Genomic DNA, 14,332 nt, shown 5'->3' with positions numbered 1-14,332 from the left:
TACCAGATCTGTGTCCTCATCCAGAGGAAGCTCCTGGAAAGCCCAGCTAATGCTAGTATCCCAGTCACGTATCTCAACTCATTTTTAGTGAAGAGGTGGACGTTGTTTCCACAGTTGACATCTGTGATGTAGTCTATCCGTGCCAACTCAGGACACCTCACCCTGGTTCAGTGCCAGGCAACTGAGGCCCAGGCCCCCCGTCCTGATTGGTGTGTAGGATTGAGAGGGGCCTCCCCTTCCTTTCTTCCTCAGCCCCTCCAGGTAGTGGTAAATTCCAGACACACCCAGACATCTGACCACCCTTCTCTACCTTCAGATAGAATGTCTTCCCCAGGACAAGCCCACTCACCACCAGCTCCCACCCCCCAGGACTCGGCTGCACACCCCCTCCCAGGACCTAGGACATCGTACTCAGGTGGCCAGAGAAAAGACTGAGCCACATGGATTTTCTTGGCCTTGTCTGGCAGCTGTGGGTGGAATCCTTGTCCTGGACCCACTGCTTCTGTTCAGACTGGTGAGACGTGACCAGGGGTTCCTGGAGTGCCCGTGTCTAAATATGGGGCCACTCCCGCAGAGCTACTGTGAGGGCTCAGTGGCCGGGACCCAAGTCTTGGTTTCAGCACGTCAGGCTTGTAGAGACGCAGCCCAGCTGGCAAGGCAGGCCCTCAGCCCTGGTCTGTGCGCCCCCTCTCAGCTCGTGGTCCTGCCTTCTTTACCTCAGAGCCTCCTTTAATGAAAGTCCTGTGGGTTTTAAAATCTCACTTCCCAGACATCCATCTGGGCACCTCGTCTGCTCGCAGTCCCTGATCTGCCCTTTTTGGGAGGACAAGGTTTAGTCTTGCAGAGGAGGCAGGCTGTCGGGCAGGGCTCCAGTGTCCCCAGAGCTGCACGCCTTGCGTGAGCAGGATGACTACAGAACAAGGAATGGGGACCCGAGCCAGCCCGGGAAATGGGCGACCCAGGCTTCCTTAAGGAGCCTCCCCAGAACCAGGTTTGGGGCTGGAGGGAATCACCTGTGAGTCTGGGAGGAGGAGAGGGAGGGTCCTAGGCAGAGAAACGTGCAGTGTGTGTGTGTGTGTGTGTGTGCATGTTAGTGTGAGTGTACATGTGTGTGTGAGCATGTGTTAGTATGAGTGTGTGGAGTGTTAGTATGAGTGTCTATGTGTATGAGTGTGTGTAGGAGTGCATGTTAGTAGGAGTGTGTAGGAGTGTGTCAGTATGAGTGTGTGGTTAGTATGAGCATGTATGTGTATGGGTGTGTGTAGGAGTGCGCATTAGTATGACTGTGTGTAGGAGCATGTGTTAGTATGAGTGTGTGGAGTGTATGAGCATGCATGTGTATGAGTGTGTGTAGGAGTGCGTTAGTATGACTGTGTGTGTAGGAGCATGTGTTAGCATGACTGTGTGTAGGAGTGCCTGTTAATGTGTGTGTGTGTGTGTGTGTGTAGGAGCATGTGTTAGTATTAATGTGTGGAGTGTTAGTATGAGTGTACATGTGTGTAGGAGTGCATGTTAATATGACTATGTGTGGGAGCATGTTAGTATGAGTGTGTGTAGTATGAGCGTCTATGTGTATGTGTGTGTAGGAGTGCGTGTTAGTATAATTGTGTGTGTGGGAGCATGTGTTAGTATGAGTATGTGGAGTGTTAGTATGAGCATACATGTGTATCAGTGTGTGTGTGTAGGAGTGCATGTTAGCATGTGTGTGTGTGTGTAGGAGCATGTGTTAGTATGAGTATGTGGAGTCTTAATTGAGTGTGTATGTGTAGGAGTGCATTAGTATGACTGGGAGCATGTGTTAGTATGAGTATGTGGAGTGTTAGTATGAGCATGTATAAGTGTGTATGTAGGAGTGCATGTTAGTATGAGTGTGTGTAGGAGCATATGCTAGTATGAGTGTGTGGAGTATATGAGCATGCATGTGTAGGAGTGTGTGTAGGAGTGCGTTAGTAGGACTGTGTAGGAGCACATGTTAGCATGACTGTGTGTAGGAGCGCATGTTAGTATGTGTGTGTGTGGGGGGGATCATGTGTCAGTATGAGTATGTGGAGTGTATGAGCATGTGTGTGTAGGACCGCGTTAGTATGACTGTGTGTGTAGGAGCATGTGTTAGCATGACTGTGTGTAGGAGTGCCTGTTAGTATGTGTGTGCATGGGTGTAGGAGCAGGTGTTAGTATTAATGTGTGGAGTGTTAGTATGAGCGTGCATGTGTGTAGGAGTGCGTGTTAGTATGTGTGTGTTTGAGTGTGTGTAGGAGCAAGTCTTTGGAATCTGAGGCCCGGAGAAGTCCCCAGTCCCCACAGCAGGGGGGTCTCCGTTGCTCGCACTCTGTCCTCTGACACTAGGTTGGCCTAGCTGGTTCTTACCGGCTGATGCTCCCCTAACGCTTGTGAAACATGCGTCTCGTGGACACATTTTATCAACCACTTGTTCGAATGAACTTCTCTAATCCGGTGCCTGCAGCCCCTAAAATGAAAACCAGGCTACGATGCTCTGGACATACTGCGCACTTACGAAGGTGAGGAAATACGCGGACTTATTGGAGTGAGATTTTTGGTTGGAACGGAACCCTAAAGGGTTTCTTAATTAACCAGTATGCCCCATTCCCCAGGCATGTGGCTAATTGAAATTTTTCTATATGCAAGGTTCATAATTACTACTAAATCCGAAGTGCTGGCAGAACAACTTAATCATAGAAAAATCCCATTATTTTACCTTTTCTTGTACTTTGCCACCACAGCACCATGTCTCACACCTTTAAACAAAGTGCCTTCTCTCATCAGGGCCACACTTCCTAAACTACTCCCCTTTTTTCTGCTCCCCAGGATCCCACCCCGTCTGGCCCAGCTCAACCACCACCCGCCCTGTGGAACCTCCAGGCGTCCCCTCCCAGCCGCACCCCTGCGCCCCCCCAGCGCTCTTCTCCTTGGCCTTAGACCCCGTGCCAGGAGCCTCTACCGCTGCCCCAGACGTGCCTGGATTCACGCATTCATCCAGCAAATGTCTTTTATTCCGTGCACATGGCCCCATGCCAGACACGATAGCAGAATGGACGGACAGGGACAGTGTCGGGGACAGCGACCCTCTCCGCTCTCTGGTCTCCATCCCCGCGTCAAGCTGCCCGGACGGGTGAGCGGGGAGGACTCAGTGCTCTGCTTCCTAGTTCAGGTAACACGGAAAGGGGGATGGGACGAAGTGGACGCAGAGGTAGGGAGGCCCGGTGGGGCGCTGTCTGGGTGGGAGACCTGAGGGGACACGGCTGTCCTTCGGGAGGGGGGCTTGTGTTGGTTCCTGAATAAGGTGGGAGCTGGGGGGGAAGGCGGCTGCCAGGCGCAGTCAGGGAAAGCACAGGCCAGGGGCAGATCCAGGAGAAAGCTTGGAACAGGGAAGAGGAAAGCTCGAGAAGCTGCGAGAGCTGCGGCTGTTCGGAGACGAGTGGCTCCCCGGTCGGTGCTGTCCCAGGGCAGCCACGCTGCAGCGGAAGAGGCCGGCGGCCCGTCAGATCCTCATCGGTGACCCCGACACCCTGCGGCCGGGCCACCCCTGGACTCCCTTCCGTGCTAAGGATCCTGAGGACAGGCTGCTCGGTGCAGAGGACCAAACGCGTCCCCGTCGCGATGAGCCTGTTCATCTGCCCCTTCGTACTGTCTCCTGAGTGCCTGCCCGGGGCCAGGGACACAGGGACAGGAGCCCCGGCTCCACAGTCTGGCGGGGACACAGAGCAACAGAGAGCATGTACGGCGCGACGTGGCAAGTGCTGGCGTGGGCGACAGGGACGGGCTTTGGGCCAGGAGCTTCGTGGCTTGGTTCTGCCAAAGCAAAGGCCATTTCTGGGTCCCCACCCCCTGCCCGCCCCGACCCAAGGTCTACATCTTCCTCACGGTCTCAGGTCGGCAGATCTTTCTCAACAGACCATCCTGGGACAACACTCTAAGCCTTCTTTCCTTAAACACTCAGCATTATTTACAGAATTCCCTTTTAAATGTACCCAAATATTGTACTAGAATATATCACTAAACTGAACTTATTAGTTTCTGTTCTCCCTGTTCAGGTTCTTAGCTAAATATCTTCATCGTCCCGACGACGTCGGGTTCTTAATCTCTTGGGGCGCGCGTGGTCATTATCCTGTTTGGAAAGAAAAATGGGACTCTTAAGTAATTGAGACAAATAAAATTTTTTTTTTTTTGTAAACAACTCTGTGCAAACACCCCAAATCCTTACTAGATGTGATGCAGAACTTCCATTTTAGGAAATTAATTTTAAGGTTGGATAGTTCTTTTGAGATGTATCCTGGGAAAGTTGCTTTCGTTCTTTAAGATGTTTTGTTTTTACTACTTGGTTTTTAAAATTTAAATAGGAAACTTTGTAACTTATCCCTAATAATGAAGGTAATGAAAAAGGAAACTTCTCCACAAATATATGCATTTTTTCCCCCACTAATTAAAAAGTACCATTCAAAAAAGTTAATTCAAACATATACACAGGACAAGAGCTCTCGGTTCTCCTAAAGAATCTCTGCGTATGACGCGGACAGTCTCTCCGCACCGGGTGTGACCTATGACCTCCCGCTGCGGCATCTGCTCCAAGGAGCTGAGGGAGGCTCACCCCTTAGGACAATTAGATAACACAACAGACCACCTGCCTTCTCAGAGCTGGTGGGGCATCTGCTCCTACTTTACACCAACCCCGTAGCCCATCAGACAAGGACAAGATGGACTGTCATGCTGGGGATTCTTCGGAGGCCAACCCCACCAGCGACCTCACCAAGGAATCTTTAACCCGCTATTGACGGGAGGGATGGGTCAGGAAGACAAAACACAAAAATCTAAAAAAAAAAAAAAAATCGAAGGCAGAGTTTGAAAGCAAATGACCTGAAATCCCTGAATATCGATGGGAGGTGTCACCTACTACAGTGCAGATGGCCTTCCGATGACCCAAAGATCGGGAGGAGGCCAAGCTGGTGACCCCCACACAGAGGACAACAGAATGGGCACCTCACACGCTATAAAGGGCGGAGTGGGATACGCTCTGTTTTCTCCGACCACCGTCACCTGCTCTGTCCCTGCACCCTCAGGCTCAAAGGGGCGGCAGGGCCACCCAATGACACTCCAGATGGGGATGTATGCCAGTGCCATCACCATCATTCCAGCATGAGGTAAACATATTTCTACCTTTGCAGCAGGCACCGGACCAGGTCAAGCAGTAAGCTGCCCCGTGTACGTGAGAGCAGTGGCCCCAGCGCTGGCCTCTAGTCTCGAGACGCATGCCAAGTAACTTACGGCCCTCCCAAACTCGGAGCTGCTGAACCCCCTTCTTTTAAACTAACAAAATAGGGGCACCTGGGAGCTCCGCTGGTGAAACGTCTGCCTTCAGCTCAGGTCATGATCGCGGGGTCCTGGGATCGAGCCCCGCATCAGGCTCCCTGCTCCTTCGAGGGCCTGCTTCTCCCTCTCCCTCTGCTGCTCCCCCTACTCATGCTCTCTTTCTCACTCCTTAATAAATAAATGTATCTTTTAAATAAACAGATAAAATACTGAAAAAAAATTTCAAGTATTTCAAAATAATGAAAAAAAAAAAAAATCAAGTATTCCCCAGAAGGACACCGACTGAATTTAATCATGTGTCTTGGATTTACTCAGGGGACAGACGGCTCCTGTCCTGCCAGAGGTGACGCCACATGAGCAGGCACTGAGGACCGCTGGCCTTATGGACACTCTTGACTTTCCTCCGTCCCAGCTTCTAAAGGAACTCCCGCCGAACCCAGACAGGCCAGGCCCACCTTTCCGCTTTAGTAAGTTTTGCCGAGCTAACGGGGAAACTGGAGACATCTATCTGGAATTTTCGTCCTGGGCATGTTGTAAAGCAGTCAGGAAGTACTGACCACATCAGCTCCTTGCTTGTCCTGAATGGCGTTTTCATGATGTCAGTTTTCTATTTGAAGTGGGATTCCCGAGACAGGTACAGCTAAACACAGCTAGGACCTGCCTCGTGGTTTAGACACATGCTTCCTACACCGGTGCCACTAGGAGCTGCCAGCGTGCTCCACGTCGTGTTTTGCTTTTGCACATGGGGCAAAAATTATATTGAGATGCTCTATGCTCATTAAAAAAAGAAAGAAAGAAAAAGAAAGCAAAAAAGCAAGAAAGCAAGAAAGAAAGGAAGAGAGGAAGAGAGGAAGGAAGAAAGAAAAACTGTCAATTACTTGCCTCTTTTGTATTTTCGGCACATCTCTTGGCACTCCGAGTTACTCTGTGACAGGGTTCGCTCTCCAAAGCATTTCCTCCAGGAGGGTCTGTGATTTTTCTGGATCTCAAACGCTTCAGGGCGGAAGGCTGCCTCACGTCTTCCTCTTGCTCCTTCACGAGAGCACCCCCTCTTCTCTCCCCTTGCTTCTCCTCTGCTACATCGGGCGAGGGCATCTTACTCGGCCTCGCAGATCGCAGACACATTCTACTTTCACGGGGGGCTTTGCCCCCAGAAGCAGAACTCTTGGCTTCTGGGCTTTGTGGCTTCGTCTCTTGGGAGGTCTTCAGGGGCTTCTTGTCACTTCTCTTTGTTTTCATTTTCTCTGCTGCGGCTGCTGCTGTAACAGGCTCGGGTCTTTGCTCTTCCACTTCCATTTTATTGGGGCGTCTAGAGCGCAGGGACCTTCCCTAAAAATTTCAAGACACCCGCAGCATGCCAATCATGAGTAATACAGTTCTCACAATTCGACACGGACAGAGAGACGCACACAATCCAAGGGAACTTAAAAGAATTCGCCTGAAAAGTTTACAGTTGTTTTCTAAGGTGCCTGGAATCACTTTGCTCCAGGGAGAAATCCTCCCTACTGCTCAACCGTGAATAAGGCATGCGGTCTACACCTTATCACCACATCTGAGTGTCATAGGTGTCAAATCGGATTACAACACACATATAAAGGGCACTCTAGAAAAATGCCCCCTTTTCAGGCAGTAAATGACTTCCTAATCCTTTACCAATCATTGCTGGAGCAGGACAGGAGAACTGGGATTTCTGGAACTGGATTTACCAACTTCTCTCCGTGTAGGAGGAACCCTCTCTACCTCACCAGCCCAGCAGGTAGACCGTTCTCAGGACACAAACCCCCATGCAGATTGTTCTAACCCCATGAAGACTGATGCAGATCCCACTCCGGCCCAGTGCTCCTGCTGGTGGGGCCTGGAACCACACAGGACTAAGCTCCCACCTGTTCTCGGGCCCTTTCCCACTCCTGCAGACGAGGAGAACTCAATCAGTTCCTGAGAAACTATGGTCAAAATGCGTAGTAGCCATTTTGACTACTTATTTTCCCCAGACTAGTCTCTCTACAAATCCCAAAATGATTCTTTACCTTGGTCTGCAGTTATTCAGCGTAGGATGCAGAACCTCCCCACCCCCCGGGAAAAGATATCCACAGAGACTCAAACCGAGGACAACTTACACCCAACATCAGCCCCCAGAGGAGAACCCCATCCGAGAGGGCCTATCATGACCACGGGACACCCAGCATCACCTGATGTGGCGGGGTCATCCTTCCTACTTCTTGTCCCTTTGCTTCAGCCTCTCTGTGGCTCCTGGGCAGGTCTCCCATGACTTCTATCTTTTCCACCACAACACTCAGCTTCTTCTTCACGGTCAGGGGCTGCTCCGGTGGGTCACATCCTTCTCTGGGAGCTGTCCTCCTCCTCTTCTGGGGTGGCTTCTCCTCTGCAGTGTCCTGGGCAGAAGTTGCAGAGCGCAGCCTCTTCATTCCTGTCTGACCTCCGTCCGTTCCTCGTTTCCTCTTGGAGGACAGGGAAACGCTGCCTTCACTTCCAGATTCTACAAGAGGGTCTCTCTGGCCCACCAGGTCATCCACGGCTTTTCCTCTGGGGGCCCTGACCCCTCTTTGCAAAACCTTCACAGGTTTCCCTCTGTCTGGAGTTTGCTTTGGAGTTTCCTGGATGCTACTCGCCTCATCTCCCAGTCCCTTGGTGTGACCTGGCATTTGGGAGGACTCTTTGGAACTGGCCAGGTCTTCCGGGGCTTGAGACTTTTCCTTAGGTGCTCTCGGTCGATTTTTCCTGAGCATTACATTTTCTGCAGGGGCCACTTTCTGCTTCGTGGTTTTATTCAACAGTTTGTTGTCTTCGTCACCACCTCCTGGTTCTGTGTGTGAGTGTGTGGCTCCCCGCCGCGTTCGGGTGGGCTTCCTGAGAGCTGACGGCTCTTCCTCTGGGTCTACTTTCTCGGGAGAGGTCTTGAGGCGCCTTCTCCTACCTGTTGGCTTGTTGACTGGTTCTGCTACTGGAGATTTGCAGGGTACACTGGTGGCTTTGCCATCAGCCATTGGGTCCTGGGTGTGCTCTGGGGTTTGGAAGAGCTCTCTGAGGCCAGCCAGGTCTTCTAAGGTCTGGACGTTTTTCTTGGGTGCTCTTGGTTGCCTCTTGCTTCCAGTTACATTTTCTGCAGAGTCCAGTTTCTGCTTTGGGATTGCCGTGGACAATTTGGTATCTTCATCACCACCTCCTGGTTGTGTGTGTGAGTGTGTGGCTCCCCGCCGCGTTCGGGTGGGCTTCCTGAGAGCTGATGGCTCTTCCTCTACATCTACTTTCTGGGGAAAGGTGTTGAGTTGCCTTCTTCTACCTGTTGGCTTGTTGACTGGTTCTGCTACTGGAGATTTGCAGGGTACACTGGTGGCTTTGCCATCAGCCATTGGGTCCTGGGTGTGCTCTGGGGTTTGGAGGAGCTCTCTGAGGCCAGCCAGGTCTTCTAAGGACTGGACATTTTTCTTAGGTGCTCTTGGCTGCCTCTTGCTTCCAGTTACATTTTCTGCAGAGTCCAGTTTCTGCTTTGGGATTGCCCTGGACAATTTGGTATCTTTGTCACCACATCCTGGTTGTGTGTGTGTGTGTGTGGCTCCCCGCCGCGTTCGGGTGGGCTTCCTGAGAGCTGATGGCTTTTCCTCTACATCCACTTTCTGGGGAAAGGTGTTGAGTTGCCTCCTTCTACCTGTTGGCTTGTTGACTGGTTCGGTTACTGGAGATTTGCAGGGCATTTTGGTGGTTTTGCCATCAGCCATTGGGTCCTGGGTGTGCTCTGGGGTTTGGAAGAGCTCTTTGAGACCAACCAGGTCTTCTAGAGAATGGGTCATTTTTTGGGGTGTTCCTGGCTGCTTCTTGCTTCCAGGTGCATTTTCTGCAAGGTTCAATTTTTGCTTTGGGGTTTTCTTAAACAATCTGACGTCTTTATCATCACCTCCTGGATCTTGCTCTGTGTGTGTGGCTTCCCCTGGCATTAGGATGGGCTTCCTGACAGGTGAGAGCTCTTTCTTTAAGTCCTCCTCCCCCAGAGGTATCTGGAGATATCTCTTCATGTGGGTTGGTGTGCTGCCTGTTTCTGCTGGTGGAGATTTGCAGGGCATTATTGTGGCTTTGACAATAGCTGTTGGTTCCTTGCTGAGCTCTGGAGTTTGGAAGAGCTCTTTAAAACCGACCATGTCTTCCAGGAATTGAGCCTTTCCTTCCTTGCTTCTAGTTACATTTTCTACAGGGTCTAGCTTCTTTGGAGTTTCCTTAGACAATTTAATGTCATCATCACCACCTTCTAGTTCTCTGCGTGAGTGTGTGCTTTCCCCCAGCATTTGGGTGGGCTTCCTGAGAGAAGAGGGCTTTTCCTCTAGGTCCACCTCCTGGACAGGGGTCTCGAGCTGCCTCCTTCTGATTGTTGGAGTGACTGAATCTGGTACTGGAGATCTGCAGGGTTCACGGGTGGTTTTGCCATCAGCCATTGGGTCTTGGCTGTGCTCTGGGGTTTGGAAGAGCTCTCTGAGGCCAGCCAGGTCTTCTAAGGACTGGGTGTTTTTCTTAGGTGTTCTTGACCTCTTCTTGCTTCCAGTTACATTTTCTGCAGAGTTCAGTTTCTGTTTTGGAGTTTGGTTAAATAATTCGCTGTCTTTATCATCACCTCCTGGTTTTCTGTGTGAGGGTGTACTTTCCCTTGGTGTTTGGGTGGACTTCCTGAGAGCTGAGGGCTCTTCTTCTAGGTCCAGTTCCTGGAGAGGGATCTCGAGCTGCCTCCTTCTACTTGTTGGTGTGTTGACTGGTTCTGCTAATGGAGATTTGCAGGGTACGCTGGTGGCTTTGCCATCAGCCATTGCTTTATCTGTTTGGTTTGGTGTTTGCAAGAGCTCTCCGAGGCCAGCCAGGTCTTCTAAGGACCGGATGCTTTTCTTAGGTGTTCTTGACCTCTTCTTGCTTCCAGTTACATTTTCTGCAGAGTCCAGTTTCTGCTTTGGAGTTTGGTTAAACAATTTGATGCCTTCATCATCACCTCCTGGTTCTCCGTATGAGTGTGTGCTTTCCCTCAGTGTTTGGGTGGGCTTCCTGAAAGCTGAGGGCTCTTCTTCTAGGTCCAATTTCTGGAGAGGGATCTCAAGCTGCCTCCTTCTACTTGTTGGTGTGTTGACTGGTTCAGCTAATGGAGATTTGCAGGGTATGTTGGTGGTTTTGCCATCAGTCATTGGGTCCTGGGTGTGCTCTGGGGTTTGGAAGAGCTCTCTGATGCCAGCCAGGTCTTCTAAGGACTGGATGTTTTTCTTAGGTGTTCTTGACCTCCTCTTGCTTCTAGTTACATTTTCTGCAGAGTACAGTTTCTGTTTTGGGGTATCCTTAAACCTTTTGATGCACTCATCATCACCTCCTGGTTCTTTATGTGAGTGTGTGTTTTTCCCCAGCGTTTGGGTGGGCTTCCTGAGAGCTGAGGGCTCTTCTTCTGGGTCTACTTTCTGGAGAGGGGTATTGATCTGCCTTCTTCTACTTGGTGTGTTGACTGGTTCTGCTAGTGGAGATTTGCAGGGTATGCTGGTGGCTTTGCCATCAGCCATTGCTTTATCTGTTTGGTTTGGTGTTTGCAAGAGCTCTCCGAGGCCAGCCAGGTCTTCTAAGGACTGGATGCTTTTCTTAGGTGTTCTTGACCTCTTCTTGCTTCCAGTTACATTTTCTGCAGAGTCCAGTTTCTGCTTTGGAGTTTGGTTAAACAATTTGATGCCTTCATCACCACCTCCTGGTTCTCCGTGTGAGTGTGTGCTTTCCCTCGGTGTTTGGGTGGGCTTCCTGAAAGCTGAGGGCTCTTCCTCTAGGCTTACTTTCTGGAGAGGGGTCTTGATCTGCCTCTTTCTGATTGTTGGTGTATTGACTGGATCTGCTAGTGGAGATTTGCAGGGTACTTTGGTGGTTTTGTCATCAGCCATTGGTTTATCTGTTTGGTTTGGTGTTTTAAAGAGCTCTCTGAAGCCAGCCAGGTCTTCTAAAGACTGGATGTTTTTCTTAGGTGTTCTTGACCTCCTCTTCCTCTTGCTTCCTGTTACATTTTCTGCAGAGTTCAGTTTCTGCTTTGGGGTATCCTTGAACCTTTTGATGCCTTCATCATCACCTCCTGGTTCTTTATGTGAGTGTGTGCTTTCCCCCAGCATTTGGGTGGGCTTCCTGAGAGCTGAGGGCTCTTCCTCTAAGCCTACTTTCTGGAGAGAGGTCTTGATCTGCCTCCTACTTGGTGTATTGACTGGATCTGCTAGTGGAGATCTGCAGGGAACTTTGGTGGTTTTGTCATCAGCCACTGGTTTATCTGTTTGGTTTGGTGTTTGCAAGAGCTCTCTGAGGCCAACCAGGTCTTCTAAGGACTGGGCAGTTTTCTTAGGTGTTCTTGACCTTCTCTTGCTTCCAGTTACAATTTCTGCAAAGTCCAGTTTCTGTTTTGGAGTTTGGTTAAATAATTTGATGTCTTCATCATCACCATCTCCTGGTTCTCTGTGTGAGTGTGTGCTTTCCCTCGGTGTTTGGGTGTGCTTCCTGAAAGCTGAGGGCTCTTCCTCTAGGCCTACTTTCTGGAGAGGGGTCTTGATTTGCCTCTTTCTGATTGTTGGTGTATTGACTGGATCTACTAGTGGAGATTTGCAGGGTACTTTGGTGGTTTTGTCATCAGCCATTGGTTTATCTGTTTGGTTTGGTGTTTTAAAGAGCTCTCCGAGGCCAGCCAGGTCTTCTAAGGACTGGATGCTTTTCTTAGGTGTTCTTGACCTCTTCTTGCTTCCAGTTACATTTTCTGCAGAGTCCAGTTTCTGCTTTGGGGTTTGGTTAAACAATTTGATGCCTTCATCATCACCTCCTGGTTCTCCGTGTGAGTGTGTGCTTTCCCTCAGTGTTTGGGTGGGCTTCCTGAGAGCTGAGGGCTCTTCCTCTGGGTCTACTTTCTGGAGAGGGGTCTTGATCTGCCTCCTTCCACTCGTTGGTGTGTTGACTGGCTCTGCTAGTGGAGATTTGCAGGGTACTTTGGTAGTTTTGTCATCAGCCATTGGGTACTGAGTGTGTTCTGGGGTTTGGAAGAGCTCTTTGAGACCAACCAGGTCTTCTGGAGAATGGACCATTTTCTTGGGTGTTCTTGACCTCTTCTTGCTTCCAGTTACATATTCTGCAGAGTCCAGTTTCTGCTTTGGAGTTTCCTTGAACAATTTGATGCCTTCATCACCATTTCCTGGTTCTCTGTGTGAAAGCATGATTTTCCTTGGTGTTTGGGTGGGCTTCCTGAGAGCTGAGGGCTCTTCTTCTAGGTCCACCTTCTGGAGAGGGGTCTCAAGCTGCCTCCTTCTACTTGTTGGTGTGTTGACTGGTTCTGCTAGTGGAGGTCTGCAGGGTACTTTGGTGGCTTTGCCATCAGCCATTGATTTATCTTTGTGGTTTGGCGTTTGGAAGAGCTCTCTGAGGTCAGCCAGGTCTTCTAAGGACTGGGCAGTTTTCTTAGGTGTTCTTGACCTCCTCTTGCTTCGAGTTACATCTTCTGCAGAGTCCAGTTTCCTCTTTGGAGTTTCCTTGAACAATTTGATGTCTTCATCACCACCTCCTGATTCTCTGTGTGTGTGTGTGCTTTCTCTTGGAGTTCGGGTGGGCTTCCTGAGAGCTGAGGGCTCTTCCTCTTGTTCCACTCTCTGGGGAGAGGTCTTGAGCTGTATGTTCATCCTGGTTGGCATGCCAGCTACTTCTGGTTTTGAGGATTTCTGGCACTTTTCTGCAGTTTTATTTCCCACATCCATTGGTTCTTGGGTGTGAGTGGGGGTTTGGAGACCATGGATGCCCCTCAAGTCTTTCTTGGGTTCTGGGTCCTCCCATCCTGTGAGGGTGGTCAAGTCTGCTACTGGTTCCCATTTTTGCTCTGAATGTCTTCTTGATCTCCTCACAGCTACCATCTTTGCAGAATTTTCTTCTGACTGGACAGCTTTCGTACACGCTTCAGAATAGCTCTCCCATTCCTCTGTCGCTCCCTCCAGGTTCCGCCCTCGCTGTGGAATTTTTGTCAGATGTCGTCCTGAAGTGCTCTCAGCAATGTCTGTTTCTGCTTCTCCGTCCTTGGGCCCTACACCTGGCATCCGTGTATTTCTGAGCTCCTCGGACCTTCGAAGCCTGTTTTCATTTGATGCCGACTTCCGAGGCTCTGCCCCTGATCCTGGAGTCTTCTCGATGTTTGTATTTACTCCAATAGCCTGTCGTCTGAGGGCAGGGCTTGCAGGACTTTGATTAGATGGCTCTTGTAATGCATTCTGACTCATGGAGAATACATTCTCTCCTACAGGAAACAGAAACACACATGAGAAATATATTCTGTTCCCTGTGTTGTGCCAATTTGGTATTTTACCTTTAGGAAACATTGCAGAAGAGCCAATAATTCAGCCTCCTACCCACCTGGCTAAGCATAGGAAGCTGGCTACTTATGTGGCCATAAGTCTGTCTTACATATGAACCACGCACTTAAGAAGAATGGTATCCGGTGACATACAGTGGGATCATATTGAGGTGGTGATTAGGATCTACAGGGATTAGATAAAAGAAAAAAAATTCCTTAAGAAGGGTCTTTTGAAGACTGCATCTCTGTGTCTCAGGCACCTGAACACGGACATTCTTTTCTTCAAACACGAGAAGCAAAGAGCTATTTCTCCTGCTGAACCACCATGATAACATGGCTTATCCTCAGTTTGCGTGGGGTCTATACCGCATAGAAAACACCTGCTTGTCGGCATAGGAGGCACTGTTAGTGTAGTAGGCGGTTTCCTCTATTACAGGTACAGGGTAACCAGTACTCAGTGAGAGGACAGTACTCAGTAGAGGACAAAAAGACAGACTCATTTCTTCCACCTCAGGCTCACACCAGGGCACAGACCATCCTGAAGATCAGAGGTGATAACTGCACAGTGCACACAGTATCTTTCTCTTTGGTTATGTACACTTATTTTGAGTTTGAGAAATTTATATAACCATGATAAAAGATCACTGTACCTCTCTGCAGGTCAACCCCTTTAAATAA

At 49.9% G+C, this 14,332-nt stretch overlaps 1 protein-coding gene across 3 annotated transcripts in view; it reads right to left on the bottom strand.

The window, feature by feature from the left end:
- Positions 1–2,993: 2,993 nt before the first annotated feature.
- Positions 2,994–14,332, bottom strand: part of MKI67 (marker of proliferation Ki-67) — a 29,249-nt gene continuing 17,910 nt past the window's right edge. For 2 of the 3 annotated variants that reach the window (XM_077877202.1, XM_077877203.1), the window contains 3 exons: positions 7,515–13,597; positions 6,208–6,654; positions 2,994–4,126 (listed from right to left, as the gene is read on the bottom strand). In XM_077877202.1, the coding sequence (XP_077733328.1) occupies positions 4,061–4,126; positions 6,208–6,654; positions 7,515–13,597 (6,596 nt within the window). In that variant the 3' untranslated portion in view covers positions 2,994–4,060. Of the gene's footprint in view, positions 4,127–6,207; positions 6,655–7,514; positions 13,598–13,695; positions 13,839–14,332 lie in introns of those variants that run through there. The other variant, XM_077877204.1, reaches the window with a different exon arrangement.

This window comes from Canis aureus, chromosome 29 (genome assembly GCF_053574225.1).
Source record: "Canis aureus isolate CA01 chromosome 29, VMU_Caureus_v.1.0, whole genome shotgun sequence".
NCBI classification, from domain to species: Eukaryota; Metazoa; Chordata; class Mammalia; order Carnivora; family Canidae; genus Canis; species Canis aureus.
Note: the sequence above shows the minus strand (reverse complement) of the source record. Positions and strands in the feature narration are given on the sequence as shown.